At 41.9% G+C, this 19744-nt stretch overlaps 1 protein-coding gene and 1 pseudogene across 14 annotated transcripts in view; both read left to right on the plus strand.

Annotated features, from left to right (window-relative positions):
• Nucleotides 1–19744, plus strand: part of Lrrc7 (leucine rich repeat containing 7) — a 426547-nt gene that overhangs the window by 299070 nt on the left and 107733 nt on the right. For all 14 annotated transcript variants that reach the window (XM_075980998.1, XM_075980991.1, XM_075980994.1 and 11 more), the window contains one exon: nucleotides 14994–15068. In XM_075980998.1, coding sequence (XP_075837113.1) covers nucleotides 14994–15068 — 75 coding nt within the window. The remainder of the gene's footprint in view (nucleotides 1–14993; nucleotides 15069–19744) is intronic.
• LOC142853787 (GDP-L-fucose synthase pseudogene) lies at nucleotides 3987–4943 on the plus strand (annotated as a pseudogene).

Here is a 19744-nt window from a genome sequence, read left to right on the forward strand (position 1 = left end):
ACATTGGGCAAGAAAAGACATTGAACACTCAGCACAGTGGACTATTCTGGGGACCTTGAAAGATAAAAATATTGAGAGGAAAGCAGACAATGGAGGCCTGGTTTGTGACGTTCCAGAGGAAAGTAAAGACCCTATTAGGGTCATATAATTTTGAATTAAGATTCTGTGGTTCCATGAAAAGCATTTCTTCTTTTCTTGGAGTACTTTAAACATTTGGTTTTAAAGTAAAGAACTGTGTTATAAACAAACAAGCAAATAAAAACAAAACTCTGTAGTTCTAGTCCACTGGGGATGAAGAATCAACCATGATTAACAAGAGACCAACACCACTGAAATAAAACTTTGGCCTTACTGAGAAAATTGATGCTGATTGTTAGCTGGAACTGGGAAATTAGAAGTGGTTAAGAAGAGGCCAGCATCATTTGAGGATCGCAAATCCTGGAGTATTTTTTCAGGGTCCATACAGATAAGCTGTAGTACAGAGGGATCTGAAGCAATATCTCATGCTGGCAGATAAACTTGGTAGTGTAAGAATCACCCAGATAGTGATAGTTTTTGAAGGCTTGAAAGAGTTATGGAGAGCAGCTAAGGCTTGACACCATGAGGCAGAGCTGGAGTCCCTGGAGAAAATCTGGAAGAGCTCATGCATGAAGGTACAACCTCAGTTGCGGTAGAAGGGTCAGGATCAAAGGGGTCATGAAAAGGAGCTGAAGCTTGGCACCATGTGGTAAGGTCCACATGAAGAGATCCAAAAACAGGCTGTTGGTAAAAGTACATCCAGACCAGTTGTAGCAGGAGACCCAGGTGTTTTGGAAATGTCGGTACTGTGGGGCTAACTCCAAGAACAGCAACAGGTGTGGAGTGGAGCTGGCCTGAGCCTACAAGGTGTGTTTTGTGTGTTGTGGAGAGCCCTTTGGAGCCCAGAAGATCATGAGTCCCAGCAGTCTGACAGTGAGATTTATACAGTTGGGCTTTAGGTTTGCTTTAATCTGATCGTGTCTGTGCCCTGGATCTTTATTCACATAGTAAGAAAATGTTTACTTTTTATTTTACTTAAGCCAATGCTTGTGTAAGACTTTAAAATTTTAGAGAAATTTTGGAACTTTAGAAAGACTTTGGGTATTTTAAAGTGGTTGAACGTTTAAAGTGTTTGAATTTTTAAAGACTTTAGGACTTTTAAAAGTTGTGATGTTTTATACTGAGTTGTTAATGTTCACATACCATCTTGGGGATAAATGAAAAAGGAAAGGTACTAGCTGAATAGTATTGAGTTTGTGTGTCAAACTGACAAGAGGCCAACTGTGCTGGCTGGTTCTGTGTCAACTTGACACAAGGTAGACCCTTTTCAGAAGCGGGAAACCCAACTAATAAAATGCCCCCATTAAATTTGCCTGTGATTTTCTTGATTGACTATTGACATGAGAGGGCCAAGCTCACTGTACGTGATGTCACCTTTGGACTGGTGGTTCTGGGAACTATAAGAAAGCCCACTGAGCAAATCTTGGGAGAAAAACGGTAAACATCATTTCTCCCTGGCCTCTGCATCAGCTCTTGCCTCCAGGTTCCTGCTTGACATTTTAGTAAAGCCCTGGAGTTGATAAAGGAGGAAGCTGTATAGATGTGTAATGGAAGGATACCTCATGCTGGAGACGAGTGCACGTCTCCAAGACAAAAGCAAGGCTGAAGGGTGCAAGACCAAGAGGACACAGTAGAGCGGGAAGAGGAGGTGACAATGGGCCAGGAGTGGGCAAATGAGAAACCCAGACCTTTGGAAAGTGAGTCAGTAAAGCTTTGCTGGGATTCTATTAAATCTTCTTCCTTTTGACATATGTTATACAGTGTTACTGTGATCAACTTGACTACTATATTAAACATGAACAAAAAGTGTTTCAGGGAGAAAATTGTCAAGGTGGAGTCAGGGAAGCTAGTAAAAAGAAATTACTGCCATATCTAGACAAGAACAAGAATGCTTGGGGGTCGGAGTGGTAGAAAGGAGAAGGGGTCAGTTTCTAAATCAGTTGTGAAGATATTACCTGTAGATCCCACGGAGTTTGAACTCTAAATAAAATAACTCCCACTAAGCATCTGAAGCAATTACTGCAGAGCATACAAAGACAGTCTACCAAATCTGTGTCTAGGTACCCACCACCCTAGGAATTCCTTTCAGACAGCTCCCCAGAATGTCTGTGGATAGCCCATCATATCATAAGAGAAATTAATGGAAGTTACATTAAAATATCTCACTTTCACTCATCATGCCAGGCCTCAGCATATAGCTATATTGCTTTCCTGTTGCTGAACTGGACAGGTAGGAAGGGCATGTACTTTTTGTGTTAATAGACACTGGGAATTTTCTCCTCTCAGCAAAAGTAGTAATCTCCACGGATTTTTGGCGTTCATTAGGGGTATCAATAACTCTGCTTTCCCAGAGAATCCTTTGGGTTTATGAAGTCACAATGGAAGAAGTTATTTGGTGGGGGGGGGGGGTTGTTTTGTTTTTGTTTTTTGCTTTTCTGTTTTGTTTTGTTTTGTTTTTCAGGACAGGGTTTCTCTGTAGCTTTGGAGCCTGTCCTGGAACTAGCTCTTGTAGACCAAGCTGGCCTTGAACTCACAGAGATCTACCTGCCTCTGCCTCCCAAGTGCTGGGATTAAAGACATGATTTTTTTTTTTTTTTTTGGTTTTTTGAGACAGGGTTTCTCTGTGTAGTCTTAGCTACTATTTTGAAACCCACTCTGTAGACCAGGCTGGCCTTGAATTCACAGAGATCTGTAGCATGAAGAAAAAAAAAACCCAGAGACAGAAATTGGGATTCAACTTGAAAACCAGAAAAGCAAAGCAGCCAAGCCACTAGAGAAGTCTTACCTCTACCAAGGCTGGGCGACCACAGACTAAGCAGACTAAACCTCTCTCTCCTCTAGTGCTCAGATTAAAGGTGTCAGCCATCACCACCTGGATTTGTTTAGGTACTGATCTTGTATAGCCCAGGGTGGCCTTGAACTCACAGAGATTCATCTGCCTCTGTCTCCCAAATCCTGGGATTAAAGGTGTGTACCACCACTGCTTTGCCTCTGGTGGTTTAGCTTTGCCTTCTGATATTCAGGCAAGCTTTATTTATTAAAAACATAAATAAAATATCACTATAGAGATCCACCTGCATTTGCCTCCCAAGTGCTGAGATAAAAGGCGTGCACACCACCTCCTGGCACTGAAATTTTTAAGACAAATTGGCTTTATTACGTCTACAAATTCTCTTCCACGTTTCTAGCCTCTTGCATTTCCTGCTCACTGGCAGCAGCATTTTCCCAGTGCATTTCTTTCCCTTTAGTTTTGGTTTTGTCCTTTGGGCGGGATTTAGGGAGCAATGGTAGACAAATCCCTCTGGTGCCTCGAGTCAGCTTGCTGTTTATCCATGCAGCACACATTTGACCTATGTTTGTTTATGCAGATGTTATGTAATAACTAGAGATCCAAAGATTAATTAAACACAGTTTGGCTTTTTAGAAATCCAAGCCTATTAAGAGGCATGCAAATGAGTAGGGCAGCTAACTGAAAGCAAGACAAAAAAATAAGATGGGAGAGATGAAAGCTGGCTTCTACTGGGAAAGTCATGAAAAATTCAGAGAAAGTAGAAGAGAAAAGAAGAAGCCCTAGGGAAGGCGCAGCAGTGAGAACATGAGACAACCGGGAAAGCTGTGTGATGGTGGAGCTAGAGACCCACCCTTCTGCAGAATAAAAAGAGAAAGGTGGTGAGAGAATTGCAATCAAGGCAACAATGCCCTTAATACCATGAAGCATTCAACCTAACACTCAACCATGGATGGCAGCCTCCGTCAAAGGCCAAGACCCTAATGTTCCCATGTGCACATGAAAAAGTACTCCAGGTGCATGATCAAGACTCCATTTCCCAGAATTCCCCAGGAGAGTCTTGCCCCTTCCACCTGGACCTCAGGAAGCAGCTCTAGAACCCAGAGCAGGTGCAGCCACAATGGGTGAGCCCCCGGGATCCATGGGGATCCTGGTGACGGGGGCTCCGGACTCGTGGGCAAAGCCATCCAGAAAGTGGTTGCAGATGGGCCGGCTTACCTGGGGAGGAATGGGTGTTTGTCTCTTCCAAAGATGCAGAGCACAAACCCAAGCTCTGTTCCAGAAGGTACAGCCTACCTGTGTGATCCACCTTGCTGCAACAGTAGGCGGCCTTTTCTGGAATATCAAATACAACTTGGATTTCTGGAGGAAGAATGTGCCCATCAAAGACAATGTCCTGCATTCAGCCTTTGAGGTGGGCACTTGCAGGTGCTCTCCCGCCTGTCCGCCTGTATCTTCCCTGCTAAGACCACCTATCCAATCGATAAGACAATGATCCACAATGGTCCACCTCACAGCAGCAATTTTGGGTATTTGTGTGCCAAGAGGATGATTGACGTGCAGAACAGGGCCACTTGAGGCAGCATGGCTGTACCTTCACTGTCGTCATCCCTACCAATGTCATTGGGCCTCATGACGTCAACATCGAAGATGGCTGTTTGCTGCCTGGGTTCATCCATACGGTGTACCTGGCCAAGAGTAATGAATGGGTCAGCCTTGACTGTGTGGGGTACAGGGAAACCATGGAGGCAGTTCATCTACTCTGTGGACCTAGCCCGGCTCTTCATCTGTGTCCTGTGGGAGCACAGTGAAATGGAGCCCATCATCCTCTCAGTGGGCGAGGAAGATGAAGCGTCCATCAACGTGGCAGCCGAGGCTGTAGTGGAGGCAATGGACTTCTGTGAGGAAGTCACTTTTGATTCAACAAGGTCAGATGGACAGTCTAAGAAGACAGCCAGCAATAGCAAGCTTCGGGACTACTTGCCTGATTTCTGTTTCACCCCTTTCAAGAGAGCTGTGAAGAAGACTTGTGCCTGGTTCACTGACAACTATGAGCAGACCCGGAAATAAAGGGAAAGAAAGCACGGGACAAGCAGGTGCTCAGCTGGCAATGCCCAATCAGTGGTCACCTCAGATCTCACCAAGAACTGAGGCTAGCATCCAGCAACCTAAACCACATGCTGGCCTCTCTGCCAGGTGGCTCCATGGAGCTGTCCAGTAGGGTCCGTGTTTGTCCATCCTCAGGGAAAGGCCAGACCAACACTTTGCTTTCACCCCAACCTCTGCATCCACGCTGATCTTGCTGCCCCTTATGTAGAAACCATTAAAATTGATTTTCATAAAAGGCAATAAAAGAAAAAGTACTCCGATATGAAACTTATCAATAACTGTTTACTACTAACTTACTATAGGTGTCTCAAATTGTGAACAGAGCTACAATTTCAGTAGGAACATATGAGAGAAAACAGTAATATGTGAAAGTCAAAGTTTAAGAAATATTGTGCTTCTAGAGCCAAAGTGAAAAGGGGAAGAGGTGGCCTTCAGAACATGAGGAGGTGGGGAACGTTAGTGTGTGGCTTTGGCTGTGGTCTGGATTAAAGGTAGAGGAATATAGCGGGAGAGGAGAGTGAACTGGAGATAAACAGTCCTGGAAGCTGTTTGAGCACCTTTGAAGCACATGGGGAGGGGAGGGCTAGCCGAGAACTGAAATAGATTTAGGACTCGAGAAAAGGCTCTGAGCTATGTATTACCTGGGGCTCACTAACAGGGTTGGCCCAAGTGTACAAATAAAGGTATAAAAATTATGCAGAATTTATAGAAAAGTGTACAAAGTAACAAATGCACAAATAACATAACTGATAACTAACATGGTTTAACAAAACTTTACAGGCTAAGTTCCACAGAGTCGGGACCTCCTCCTATTTACCACTGTGTCACATGTCAGACTCTGACAAACACAGGAAGGGTTGTCAGGGAATACCCCCCTTTTCCAGTCTATTTGCCACACAACTGGAACACAGCATTTGTGGCAGAAGTGAGGGAGGGATCGTGACTTCCCCCAAACTCTCCTCAACATCCATACTGTTAACTTGGTCCTTCCAGTTCCTTAACTCTGAATAAATCATTTCATCCTTGTGGTAATGGCCCCATCTGCTGTCAAGCTGAGATCGCCTCTGGCTTCGTGGGTAGCTGTTACTCTTCCCCATTCCAGGTGCCCATTTTTATATGACGGTAGTAAGACAGAATTACAATTTAAGAAAATATTTGAAGCTAACAAGACATAAATATATGGTTGTCATAAGGTTACCCTGGATTGGAACTCTCTATTCACTTTCAGGCTCGAAGATCTCAGCTTAATAATGTCTGTGATTGTCAGCCGTGGCAAGTGGCAGTCTTCTCATCTGCCCCGCTGAGGTCAGCAGAACACAGAAAACCCAGGCGAGGTGTTGTCCTTTTGTTTGTTTGAACCAGACACTGTCTCCATCCTGAGGGACTTACAGAGTATGAAGTACGCCCTTGCCCTTAGGTAATGTTTGTTTTCTGGAGCGACAGGCCATTATAAGCATCTTAAGAAAAGGGCCTATGACCACCTGGTCATCTCACTTCTTGACTATATAGGCTAATCTCTGACCACAGTAGATGCTGGGCTACTTGGAATTGGTGTGTTCAAGGGATGAATTATGAGTAAAGCAAATACAGCACATTCTTCCAAGAATGGGACTTTGCAGCTCTTGAAAAATGAATTGTATTTACAGTGAGTAGAGAAGAGAGAGCATGCTGGTCAGGAGATTGGCAGAATCAAGGGAAAGGGTCGAGGAGCCCACACTGAGGGTTGACAAAGAGCTCAACAAGAGCCAGATGTAGGGCAGAGGAATAATACTAGTGACCCTCCCACTGCATAAGCTCTAATTTCATCTTCATGCAATAAAAGAAAAAGTAAGTGTCTTTGATGGGACTGATGACCAACACAGGAGCCATAAAGATGACTTGGCATTTATCCACCACAGTGGCACAAGCAGAATATAAGACTGATACAGAAGTAACCTGTCCAAGTGTCTATTCACAACTCCACATGAAAGAGGAAAATAAACCAAAGTATATGTTACAAGAAGAAATATGGCAACACATGAGAGCATTCATACAGAGGAAAGTAAGACTGAGGCTGTGAAAGTGATGTGGAAACAAAGGCATGTTAAAAACGTGCAGGGGAGGGCATCCTTTGCTTTCAATAACTATGACAGAGTGTGGAAACAAAGGCATGTTAAAAACATGCAGGGGAGGGCATCCTTTGCCTTCAATAGCCACGACAGTGTGTGGAAACAAAGGCATGTTAAAAACGTGCAGGGGAGGGCATCCTTTGCCTTCAATAGCCATGACGGAGTGCTTCAGCAGATAGAGTAATAGTATTCAGTCAGCTCATTTAGTGTTTTACTTTGCACTTATGATTATAACATTTGCCACAATCTCTGACTCTGAATTATATATCTATCTCCATTAGTCTGTCCACCCTGTGCACCCAGAGGCAGAAAAGTTAATGCAGGCACATGTGTTACTCCTGCTTTTATTCAATGAGATGCTTGCTGATCAGTAGATTGGTGACACATTTCCTCAGAGATTTTCTGTTCCAGTAATTGGGCAACATGTATATAGATTCATAGAACGAGCACTTATGTGCCTGACTGCTTGCTTTAAAAGAATTCCCGTTCTGAGCTGCAAAGTGCTCACTGAGCAGCAGTGTCTCATGGTTCATAGGTATCTTGTTTTCTCAGTGCATCTCCGTGACCTTCAGGGGTCACTGCCAGTAGTTTTGCAACAGATACATGGTTAAGTGCAAAGATTCAGAGAGGCGTGCCTTGCTCCAGAGCTGTGACTGACAGTGTGGAACTCACAGATAAGGTAGGGTGAGGAATGTATATTGATACACCAATAAGAAAATAACTGATTATTTTTCCTTTATTGAACTATCTAAATTGGAAAAACTAGTTCTTTGGTGCAGAAGAAATAAAAGTTTGTATATTTTTGGAGGTTAGCTTTTAGGAATGTGTAGCAATAAAAATGCTTATAAAGTATATCTAAATATTCTGAGTATTTCAAACATTGAGATGAAGAAAACTAGTCTACCACAGAAGCCATATAGCTTGCTCCAAATATATCTTTCATTAATGAGCACCTACACATTACCTAAAGGTTCTAGAACCAACATTGCCCTGACAAGTACAAATTTTCTGTCTTGAAAGAAGAACCCTGAAGTTTCCTTTAATCAAACCGCTGTGACGGTAAGTTGTGTTTATACATTGAAATTTTCATTCCTTGTGCTCTTTTTATATGATGTTGCCAGGTAGGCACCAAGTCTGACTTACACAGATGACTGCTGGGACCAGCTCCAGTATGGAGGGGATAGAGACTTCCACAAGTCTCTTTCCACGCTGTGTCAGGTCAGGTTTAAGAGTGGACAGGAGGCTGAGGTAGGAGCAGGCACAACACTTCTGTCATGTTGCTGTGAAGAACAACAGGTGAGAGAATGGGTAGAAGGAGCAGCAGAGGCAGCAATGAATGAAACAGGAATTTGCATTACTGGACGGTGCCTGGTGGAGGCCTGGCTAGGAGCTGAACTCAAGACTGGAGTCTCTAGAGACAAGGAAATGTTGAGAAGAGATCAACAGACCAAAAGACAGGTGATAAAGGAATACAAAGTTGGGAAGGCTAGATGCAGTGAATGAGAATAAGAAAAGTTGCTAAAAGCACATAAATACATTGCACTAAATTCAAACCAGATACACACCCAGCTCAATCTTGTTTAGGCCAATTTATGCCACAAAAATGTAATTTTGTTGGGGAGGGGCAATGTTTGGGTTTTTTGGTATTACTGTTTGGTTAGGGTTTTTATGTTCTGCTGTTGTTTGTTTTCGTTTTGTCCTATTTTTAATAGCAAAAGGAGTAGGATTCGAGGGGTGAACTACTATGCCTGGCACCAGATAAAGATAAAAAGGAAATCTGTGCAGCATGAGAGATGTCTTGGCTAATTGTCTTCGAAATGCATCTGCTAATGCACATGGGACACTAATCTCAAGTTTCAGATGCTTAGAATCAGTCAGCTTGGGCTGTCACCACTTCAGGGAGCAGAATAAAGAGATGACACTTTGGACAAGGGTAAAAAAATCTTCATCTTCAGAGTGAGAGACGATTTCCTGGAGGGCATTCGTTGAATAGCGAGCATCGGTCCCCACTTGAGGCATTTGTCACGAGTATAAAGGGAAGTCAATAGCCAAATTGTGGCTTTTGCCGACAAATCTTGGTACAGTGAAGAGGGGGCAGAAAGTCCTGTTGAACCCATGCTAAGCTCAGAAAACTGTGCCAAGAGTTTGCTAAATAGATATGCTGAGAACCTAACTGTTCATAATGCATCTATGCCTGGGAAGGAAGAAGAGAGGCCAACAGAGAATAACAACAGTTGGTGATAAGATGCACTGGTAACCACTGTATGGGTCTTCTGGGATGCTGGGCTAAGTGAAACGGGCTTGTAAGGAGGGCTGGTTAACAAATGGTGTCTTCACAGCTGAGACTGTAGGAGTGATAACGATCATTGCGATGACCATCTGTGTGTTATCTTAAGAGAGTGACTAAAAAGGATTTGAAGAAACTATCAGTTTTGAGCATGGGTTGCTTCTCTGTTCAATGCAGATGTGCTTTCAAGAGCATTCCCACAGATAAGCTGCTTTGGTGGAGTGGGAAACAGAAGTGACAAGGGAGTTCAGACCCAGGCTTCCTCCATGTCAGAATATCAACAGCAGGAAGAAAGTCTGTGCCCAGTCAGGGACCAACAAATAGCTCAGGATGACCAGATGACGGTAGTAGGCATAAAAACTGTAGGAAATGGGGCTTTTCGTGCCTACAGGATTCAGGGAGAGGACGTAAAGTAAGCACAAGTCAGATATGACATTTTCTATATAATGTAAGATTTGTAATCTTTGGGTCATGGAAGACTTTACAAACAGGAGTGAGGACATTGGCATAGCTCCAACTGCAATAAAACCAGTTCACAATATGAGAGGAGAGTACATTTCTTACACGATTTTGACTCTTAAATTTAGAGTCTTGCTAGGTCAACAAATCTGAGGTCTAAGTGGATGGCGGTGCTATAAAGTCTGAAACCAGAATTGCTTTCCTTGACCAAGCTAAAAAACATGAACTACCTGAACTTAACCCCCAAGGGGACTACTCTGTGTTGTTATTTTTCCATTCTGGGGTGTAATAGGACCTAATGAATGCTGAGTGAATTTGTCAAAGAATTCAACACAAAACTCCGGCATCTGACCTCTTCCTACTACGAGTCTGCCTAAGGAACACCTTGTGCATATGAACCACCTGTCAATTTTCCCCACAATGATTCTCTGCTCCTGAAATATAGTCACCATGGTTCACATAACTTTCAGGTCAAGCTAACGTTCCTCATGTTAGTTATATAACTTGGGGCACATTCATTTGTTCCTTTAGGCTCCTGTCCCTATGAAATGGAGATTAACACTAACTCACCAAAACTGAGCACCAAGTGGTTTGGACATGGATAAGCCATTTTCCCCAAAGGTTCATCTTTCAGGAGCTTAGTCTGGGTGTGACAGTGCTGAGAGGTGACTGAACCTTTCAGAGACAGAGCCTAACTGGAGAAAATTAAGTCACTGAAGGCCTTGCCCTTGACAGAAATTAATGTAGTTCTCAGATGGAAATAAGCTGGTTCCCAGGAGAACAAGCCGCTGTAGCGGAATCCAGCTTGTTCTTTCCCTCCCTTCATCCTGCGGTTGGTTCTCTTTCTGTCTTCCTCTATGTTGTGATACAGCCAGAGAGACCTTGAAGAAATGGAAGCCTGCAGCCACCAGAATTGGGAACTTGGTAAACCTCTTTACTTCATAGATTACCAACCCCTGGATATTTTTCTGGAACAATAGAATTAGATTGATGCAAACAAAAACTCTCAGAACTCTCCCCATGACGGTACAGCTGCTCTCATCACCAGTACTGATGAAGAATATGAGCCAAGAAAGAGACAGCTGGGTTCTGCCCACCCCAAAGCTCATATCCTCAATGTTATTCCTGCTGCCCATCAGCAATGACACCTCCCTCAAAGATTGCTTAAAATGCATTAGTGAAAACAATCCGTGGAAAAACACCTTGATGGTGTTGATGCTGGTGTTGATGCTGAGCTGATGGAGTTTTCCAAACATGCATAAGGACCGTAGCCTCCAAGCATCACATAAATTGAGCATAATGGCACATGCCAGTATCCAGTGAGTTCGAGGCCAGCCTGGTGTTTTTGAAGCCCTATCTCAAAAACACAAACAAAAACTTTTAAAAGTGTCTTACTATAATGAGTGCCCAACAAGTGTTAGCTTTTGTTGTTGATTACTTTATTATTTATGCTGTCCTAGGCAGCTACATGTTTATTTGGTAGAGGGGTCACTGTATCTGAAAGCAGATTAGATTATTTCCTTTGGACACATCTAACTGGGAACAGTCCCTATCCACTGATGCAGACTTCATTCTGTCCCTGTGACTCTGATAATTATTTCTGGCCCACCTGTGGAATCAGATGAAACCAGTCCTGCTTTCTTATAACATCTCTGCTATATTTAAAGATGAGTGTCTGGAAGCAACAATTAAAAATTGGGACCTCCTGAAACTGAGAAGCTTCTGTAAAGCAAAGGACACTGTCAACAAGACAAAATGGCACCCTACGGAAGGGGAAAAGATCTTTATCAGCCCCACATCAGAGGACTGATCTCCAAAATATACAAAGAACTCAAGAAATTGGTCATTAAAAGAACAAATAAGCAATAAAAAAATGACCTAAACAGAGAACTTGCAACAAATTAATCTAAAATAGCTGAAAGGTGCTTGAGGAAATGCTCAACATCCTTAGCCATCAGAGAAATGCAAATCAAAACAACTCTGAGATTCCATCTTACTGTAAGAATGGCCAAGACCGAAAGCACTGATGACAGCTTATGATGGAAAGAATGAGAGGTAAATGGAACACTCCCTTTGCTGGTGGAAGTGCAAACTGGTACAGCTGCTTTGGTGATCAGTATGGCAATTTCTCAGAAAATTGGGTAACAACCTACCTTAAGCTCCAGTAAGACCATTTTTGGGTGTATACACAAAGGATGCTCAATCATACCACAAAAAAACATGTGCTCAATTGTGTTCATAGCAGCATTGTTTGTTATAGCCAGATCCTGAAAACAATCTAAATGTCCCTCGACCAAAGAATTGATAAAGAAGATGTGGTATATTTACAGAATGGAGTACTACACTGTGGGGGAAATAATGGCATCTTGAAATTTGCAGGCAAATAGATGGATCTAGAAAACATCATATTGTGTGAGGTAACCCAGATCCAGAAAGACAAATATAATATGGACTCACTCATAAATGACTTTTAGATATAAATCTAAGAAAAACCAGCCTATAATTCACAATATCAGAAAACCTAGACAACAAAGAGGACCCTAAGAGAGACTTACATAGATCTAATCTACACAGGAAGTTGAAAAAGACAAGAAATCCTAAGTAAATTCAGTAAATGGGGGTCATGGGAGAGGGTAGAAGGGGAAGGGCAAAGAAGGGAGGGGAGCAGAGAAAAATATATAGCTCAATAAAATAAATAAATAAAAGACACCATGGAAAATTTTTTAAAAAAAGATGAGTGTCTGTGGCAACCATTCTTCTCCACTCCAGACCACAAGGCCATCTTAGCCTTGTGTCCCTGGTGCTATCTCCAGACATGATGCATACGTACACCTTGTTGAAGATATCTTTGCAGTTGGTCATCCAGAGGAAGCAAACTTCTGTCACTCACGCATGATCTCCTGGCATCTACAGACGAGGACATTCAATGAAACAGTCACAAGCCAGCCCCACCCCCTGTGTGATTTCATTCCCAGGTGCTACGGCGTCTTCTTGTGTGGAGGGGTTGTCTGTAGAGTGAATGGATTCACACTGAACACCAAGCTCTCTCTAGACTTAAATTCTCAATTTTGTTCACTGCTTCTGAGCTTGGTCTAGGCACAGAAGACTCCACTCAGTCCCCTACTGTTATTTCTTGAGAACTGGCCAGCATTCTTGCATCTTCAGATCTTTTTTGTCATTTCACATATTGGTGCACCTTCCCCACATCATGTTATCTTTTTCCTATTCCATCAATAGACTCATCTGAGTATTTAAATGGGATATATTAAACTCATAAACATTAAAATATTCATAAGAGCTTATGGCTTAAAGTATTTCAATTAATTATGAATCAATTACATTTTCTCAGCATCACCTTTCATTATTGTCACTAGAATACCTATTTGTTCTCTCAACAATTACTGAAACATAATATCATTTTCTTCCTATATATTAGTGCAAATGGATGTATTAAAACAAGGCTCTAAATTTTTATGGGCATTTTAGTGGGATTGATTCTGAAACAAAGCAGAGAAGAATAAAATTAATGTAACCTTGAAAAAGGCTCAGACCCTATGGAGGTGACCTTTCCGTCTCCGAAGAAATTAACTGAAGAGGTTAGACAATCTCAAGGCATGTTGTACATCACGACTGAGAGAATCATAAGTAGGCTTTTCATCAAGTGCTGAGCAATTTCATTCATCCAATTTTGTGTATCGGGGTTTCAAATGAGGGCTATGAAATTCATGAATAAAACATTTGCCACTTGTGAGAGCCAAAGGGCTTGTAATAAAGCAAGTGTGTTGTTAAATAAAAGATTTAAGTAAGAGTGGAAGAAAGTTTCTTAATCTGAAGTTAGTTTTCCTTTATGTGTTGCAGATTTTTAGATGTTTCCCCCAAAACTGAAAGGGTAAAGAGTGAAAAACAATTTAAGGACCAGCGGTCTGAGCATTCAGAAGAAACCAAGTCATTTGCAAAACTGCATCTAGTAAATTCTGGCTGGAGATTGGAATAAAATTTTCAACATTTAAAAAAAAATGGCTTCCATTTTCTAAGAGGCGTGTGTAAAGCAACATTCTTAGCATTATTATAAAATCAAAACACCAATCAATTCTGAAAAACATTGATGACGCTGTACATTCTAAATTATCACATATCTGGAAGCTCAATTCTTTACTTTAAAATAAGCATTCTGCTATTGTGTACATTTGCTTTAGCCTTTACTAAGTCCTAAAATCATATGTGTACCAAGAAATGTTTTAAAATAATTTTTTATAACTATCAGTAAAGTCCTAATTTGCATACCTACTTTGTAGATCTATTTACCCAGCATCACCTAGGTTTCTCAGGCAAACAGGGCTTGGGGATGAGGAAGTTTAACCAGCCTGACCTACACAGAGAAGTGACTCATAAGTCAGTTCATAAACAGTAGTTCTTAGGTGACAAAAATGAAGGGATAGAAAGAAAAGGGCTCTGACTATCATGTCACAGTTCTTCAATGTTGTGTGCCCATGGGCATATGTGTGCGGTGCACAGACACACAAAATAAGAACCGTTTGTGTGCAAAGAGCTACAGTAAAGGTACAGTGTTACAAAAGAGTAGTGCCTTGGCTCTCAAATGCTGATGTCACTTGGGCTGGAGAGATGGCTCAACAGTTAAGACTGCTCTTTCAGAGGACCCAAAATTAATTGCCATCATCCACACTGAGTCTCAAAACTGTCTGCAACTCCATTTCCCATACCAGGCTTTCTAAACTCCACAGGTACTGCATACATATGGTGCACAGAAATACATGCAGATAGAGCACTCATACACGTGAAAATAAATAAAAGTTAAAAATCTTTAAAAGAAAAGAGCTTGCCTTATGTGAAGAATAAATTTCCCAAGTAATTAAAGAACAGTTAACAATATAAAAGATAACTGGACTATATTAAAGAAATAAGTTAATATCCCTGAATAATAGGTCTTAATTTTTGAAATTTGAAATTTTTCTGATAATTTCCAGGTAATTCTAGGTCCCCTATCCCTATACTGGATTTTTTGGAGGTCTGATAAACTTGCAAATTTTTAGACTAATAATAAACTCCTAAACAAAAGCTCAAAATTCAAGAAGTGACATCTAATGTGATCAGGGAAACCTGATTTGATTTGTCTCTTCTCTCTTTCTCTCTGCCTCTCACCCAGCCTGAAGTTCTGGATCAGATACAGAATTTAAGGGAGCTATGGATGGATAACAATGCATTGCAAGTACTGCCTGGGGTACGTAAGCTTTGCCATGAGTGTGTTCTGACTGCTACAGGTTGGTTATGTTTTTAATTATTAATCCCACATCTCCATTCTCAGTGCTTGGAAAGCAAATTAACACTTTTTGGGGCTTCAGTCACCAAGTGCTTCTCATGAAATTGTTTTAAATATTCTATGTTTATCATGAACTGCAAAAACAGAAAAGCTGAGATTTCCCTTGATGTCCCTTATTCTTCTCACTGGGTTTTAAAAGCTGATAAGTTCTTGGTTGAATTTTTAAAACACATTTTGCTTTACAAAAGCAACCTTATTCTCACAGGTAACAGTACAGCTGTTTTTCCTCTTGCTGTTAGAGCTCTTCTACAAAGCAAATGGCTTTCTCTGCTTCTTCTCTGGTAGAACCCATTTATACCTTTGGAAATCACAAGGATCGCGTAGCATCCAATACAAACTGACCAGACTCAGGTTTTCCTCCTGTGGTGGGGTGGCTCCATGACCCTTCCTGGAGCAGGTTTCGTTCCCATTGCCTGCCTTTCCTGGCCACCTCAACACACATGTTGGTGTTTTCACTGGACTAAGAGTCCAGGCAAGTGGAGGGAATCATTTTTCATTCAAACCAGAGGTTTCAATATTTCCTCAAAGCAAATTTTACTCTTCTTTTGAATTTTCTTTAAATTACTTCAAGGGAGCAAGCACATGACATTTGTTCTCTGTGAACAAACACAAGGCCATGCAAAAGGAGATCTCTGGGCAAAGACTGAGGAAAGAACATTTTTAAATTTGAAAGGGCTGCATCTACAGCATCACAGACATAAACAGAAGTCGGTACATCTTGTACTTACAAAACTGTTTGCTAATGTGATCAGAGAATCACAAAGATCATACAATCAACTCCCTCAATTACACTGTTGGGAAGACTCACATAAGAGTAATTCCACAAATGAAAATGTAGGAATTTAAGTGATTTGTTAATTTTATTTATTTCTTTTTGTTCTGAAACTAACTCTGTAGACAAGGCTGACCTCAAACTCAGAGATTCACCTGCCTCTGCCTCCCGAGTCCTGAGATGAAAGGTGTGCACCACCATGCCTGGCTCGTGTAATTTTTTAATAGTCCATTTTTCTGATGTTTCATTGGCAGCTGTTGCTGTTTACTTGGTAAATTTTATTAGAAGCAAATGCAGAGAGAAAGCCACAGTCTGTACATGTCTGGGTCAAAAGCACTGCTTCCGACATCCACAGACTGTCTTAGCATTTATCCCTGTGAATGAAAGAGGCCAGTGTATGTACAGTCCTGGAGAATGCAGATAAAATGCCTCTTAGCTCCTGAGCAGATATGGAAAAGTCAGAATGTTACTTAGATGCAAGTTTTTACCAGCTACTTGAATATATTCATTTCCACAAAGCTACTTACTTTGCATATACTGGGCCAGGCATTGCCTAGCTGGCTTTATAAATATTCACTCTTTGGGTCCTCAGAGAAACCCTATAAGAAGGTTCTGTGCAGCTCAGGTTCACAGAGCCAGTAAGCCCCTGGGCCTATAAGCCAAAGCAGCTGCTTCTGTACAGCAATGCGTGACCTCACAGCGTGTCTGACAGTGCAGTCTCTGGAACCTGCAGAAGGCACAGGTGAGAATTGGAGTCATGACACTTTCCGCAGTGGTGACGTTTGCAAAATCCAAATGTGCAAATGAGTAAATGGTGAGACCAGCAATCTTGTCCAACCTCTTTTGAAACTTCTGCATCGAATCCAGTAGTTCAGCTGTGGTCCATGGATAACTTTATTTAGTATGCTTTAATTTGACATTTTGCCGTGCCCTATGTGTAACACTCCACTCCTCCCAGCTTATGTGACCTCGGCCTGCTATCCAGTTCTATGTGACCTGGACTGGCTGTTCATCTCCCGTGCAGTCAGAAGTGCTACCTGTCAGTCATCCTCCAAAATGAATCACCCTCCGTATTTGCCGTGAAAAGATGTGGGAAAAAAGCAAATCCACTTTTTCCTTTGCTCTTGCATCCTAACATATTAAAATACACTTTTAGAAGCCTAGACTCTTGTTTGTTACTCATTTTTCATACCTCAGAGAGGTAAAGAGAACGACCAAGTATTTCATTCTCTACAAAACTCCACCTTACAACTACCAACCTAAAGTTAATATAGCTCTAACCAAGTGGTGCATGAACTTCTGTTGTTTCTGAATAGTCTGGCATCTCCCTCATCTGTGATTTCCACTCTTCCCATCTGTCACTCATTCCCCCACCATGGATCCATCCGCACATAGAGTGGTGCTGGACCAGGTCGACCTTCTCAAGGACTGCAGACCTTTGCTGCAGGATAGGGTGCTGGTAGAAGGTTTAAAAGACTCAAAGTTAAATACCCCAGTGTTGTTTGTCTTCCACAAAATGTTTGGAAACTACACAGCAAATGCTGGTCAATGCAGGAAATAGCAGCATGGAGAGCAGCTTCAAGGATGAAAGCCTTCTCTTGGTTAAAGGACAGAGAAGGGCATACAACAGAAAACCACACAGGGTCCTTTACCTCTGGAAAAGAGAGAGCTACCGTGGATCATGCATCCTTGGGTGGGACATCAATAGGAAAGTAGCAGATTTTATCAAGTGATGTTCTTCTGAGCTAGGGAAAGACACCTGCTGCTTTCTTTCCCTCTGTTCTGGAGGGCCAGCTCCTCTAACATCTGCTTCCACACAGCTTCACAGGCATCTAAAGATGCAGGATGGGGCCCTGAGTTAATGAGGGGTGTGAGGGATAGGAGGATCTTTAATCCAATCCAAGCAGATTCAGTTTTATCTCCGGCCCCCATTCTCACAGCAACCTGGGAAGGTCACACAGAAAGTGTGTGCTTATGTGTCCTTTAGGAATAAAGAACTTTATTCCCCAGCTTCTGGAAACACTGGGTGCAGCCTCTCTGGCCTCTTCAGATTCCCTGTTCTGACGAAAGCCTCCTCACTCAAGGTCAAAGCCCCATTCTGGATAACCTTCTTCCAATTAACCACAAATGCAGGATGCAAAGACCCAGTCCCTCAGCCCCTGCTCAGACACCTGAGGGTTGTGGGGCTCAGCCACAGAATTTTTGGAAAGCTTTGCTAAGGACTTCCTCACGACTTCCTCACAGGCTTGAATGCAACACAAACTTCAGTCACTCTTATTAAATCTATTAATGTGTCATGTTTTTCCAAGCTTCTCCATAACTATGAGAGTTGTTCTTTCTTGCAGGTTCCCTCTTTTCCTTTTTTTGTGTATTCCTGTGAGTGTGTGCATACATGTGTACACACATGTAGAGTCTTAAGATGAATACTAGGTGTCCTTCTTAATCAGTCTCCATCTTAAGCTTTGAGACAGCGTCTCTTACTATACCTGAAGCTTACTTATTCAACTAGGCTGGCTCACAGGCATGTCTCTGCCTCCCTAGCTTTAAGAATGTAAGCATATATCACCATGCCAAGCTTTCTGCATGGGTGCCAGGGATTGAACTGGGGTAATCATGCTTCTCCAGCAAGCACTTTACTTACTGAACCATCTTGATACCTTTGGGTTTCCTCTTTCTTGACAAATGACAACTACTTGATAGTCTTTGTCCTTCCCCTTTTCTTCTGTGGTGTTTCCCACATGAATTTTCTTGTGCATATCAAGACTGTCTTTAACTGTTTCTTTGGGTATTGCCTTCACTAATGTAAACTCCCTAAAGATAAAAACCTTGTTTTGACTATGATGGTGTTGAACAAACAGTTGTGATCACAGACCGAGGATGGAGGCAACAGAAATGTTTTGAGTTGAAGACAAGCCTGTACTTGGCAACAATAATTGGTTTCAAAATTTTAAAATGCCTTTGTCTTTATCCAGACAAATTTCTTTCCAGACTGGCTCATGATGCTGTCTGTAATACATAGCACAGATAGTAGCATATAATAGTCTCAGGGTTGGTGAATGAGCAGAATGTTAACCTCTAATGAAGGGATCTCCGTGACCACCATGGCCAACATAGTAATGATCTTCGAGAGTCACGTTCAGTTCAATATGACTAAGTAGCCGATGCTGGCTCAAACTCCAGTTCAAATAAACTGAGTAGTTCATTTTAGACATATTTAAGCACAGCACAATTTAGTGAAAGCTTTCCTGGTAGTAATCAATTCCATACATACAATAAAGCACACATAAATCTCCTTGAGGAACAAAGTAAGCTAAATAAGGATCGGACATGACTATATCAAAACTCTTTGTAAAGTGTATGTGATACCTTCCATAAAGATGGGTTCTGTAGATTGACTAGGGGAAAAAACGAGCTTATGATAAGGTTCTGGGGGAGGGTCCAGGGTAGTCTTGGCCACACAGATAGCAGAAAGGTCACTAGACTGTTAATCACATCTTCTCCAAGACTTCTGGGTGGATGACAGGTTATGTTTCCTTTCTTTGAAGGAACAACCAGTGTGTTTCACATTCCAGGTTCCCCTAGTCCTTATCTGTGAGTACAAAGACCTCCTTGCCTCCCACATTCTAATTAGCAGAATCAAGTTCAAATTAGAATTTTAAATTTTTCTGAGACATCAGAACCTTAAGGATACTCTGCAATGTTCAGTTCTCCGCTGGCAAATTTGAGAACTGTTATGCTCTGACTGCTGCATTCACTCAGAATTTATCTCTAACCACTGCAGTGAGATATAATTTATAGGCATTTT

The sequence above is a fragment of the Microtus pennsylvanicus genome, chromosome 7 (assembly GCF_037038515.1).
Source record: "Microtus pennsylvanicus isolate mMicPen1 chromosome 7, mMicPen1.hap1, whole genome shotgun sequence".
Lineage (NCBI taxonomy): Eukaryota > Metazoa > Chordata > Mammalia > Rodentia > Cricetidae > Microtus > Microtus pennsylvanicus.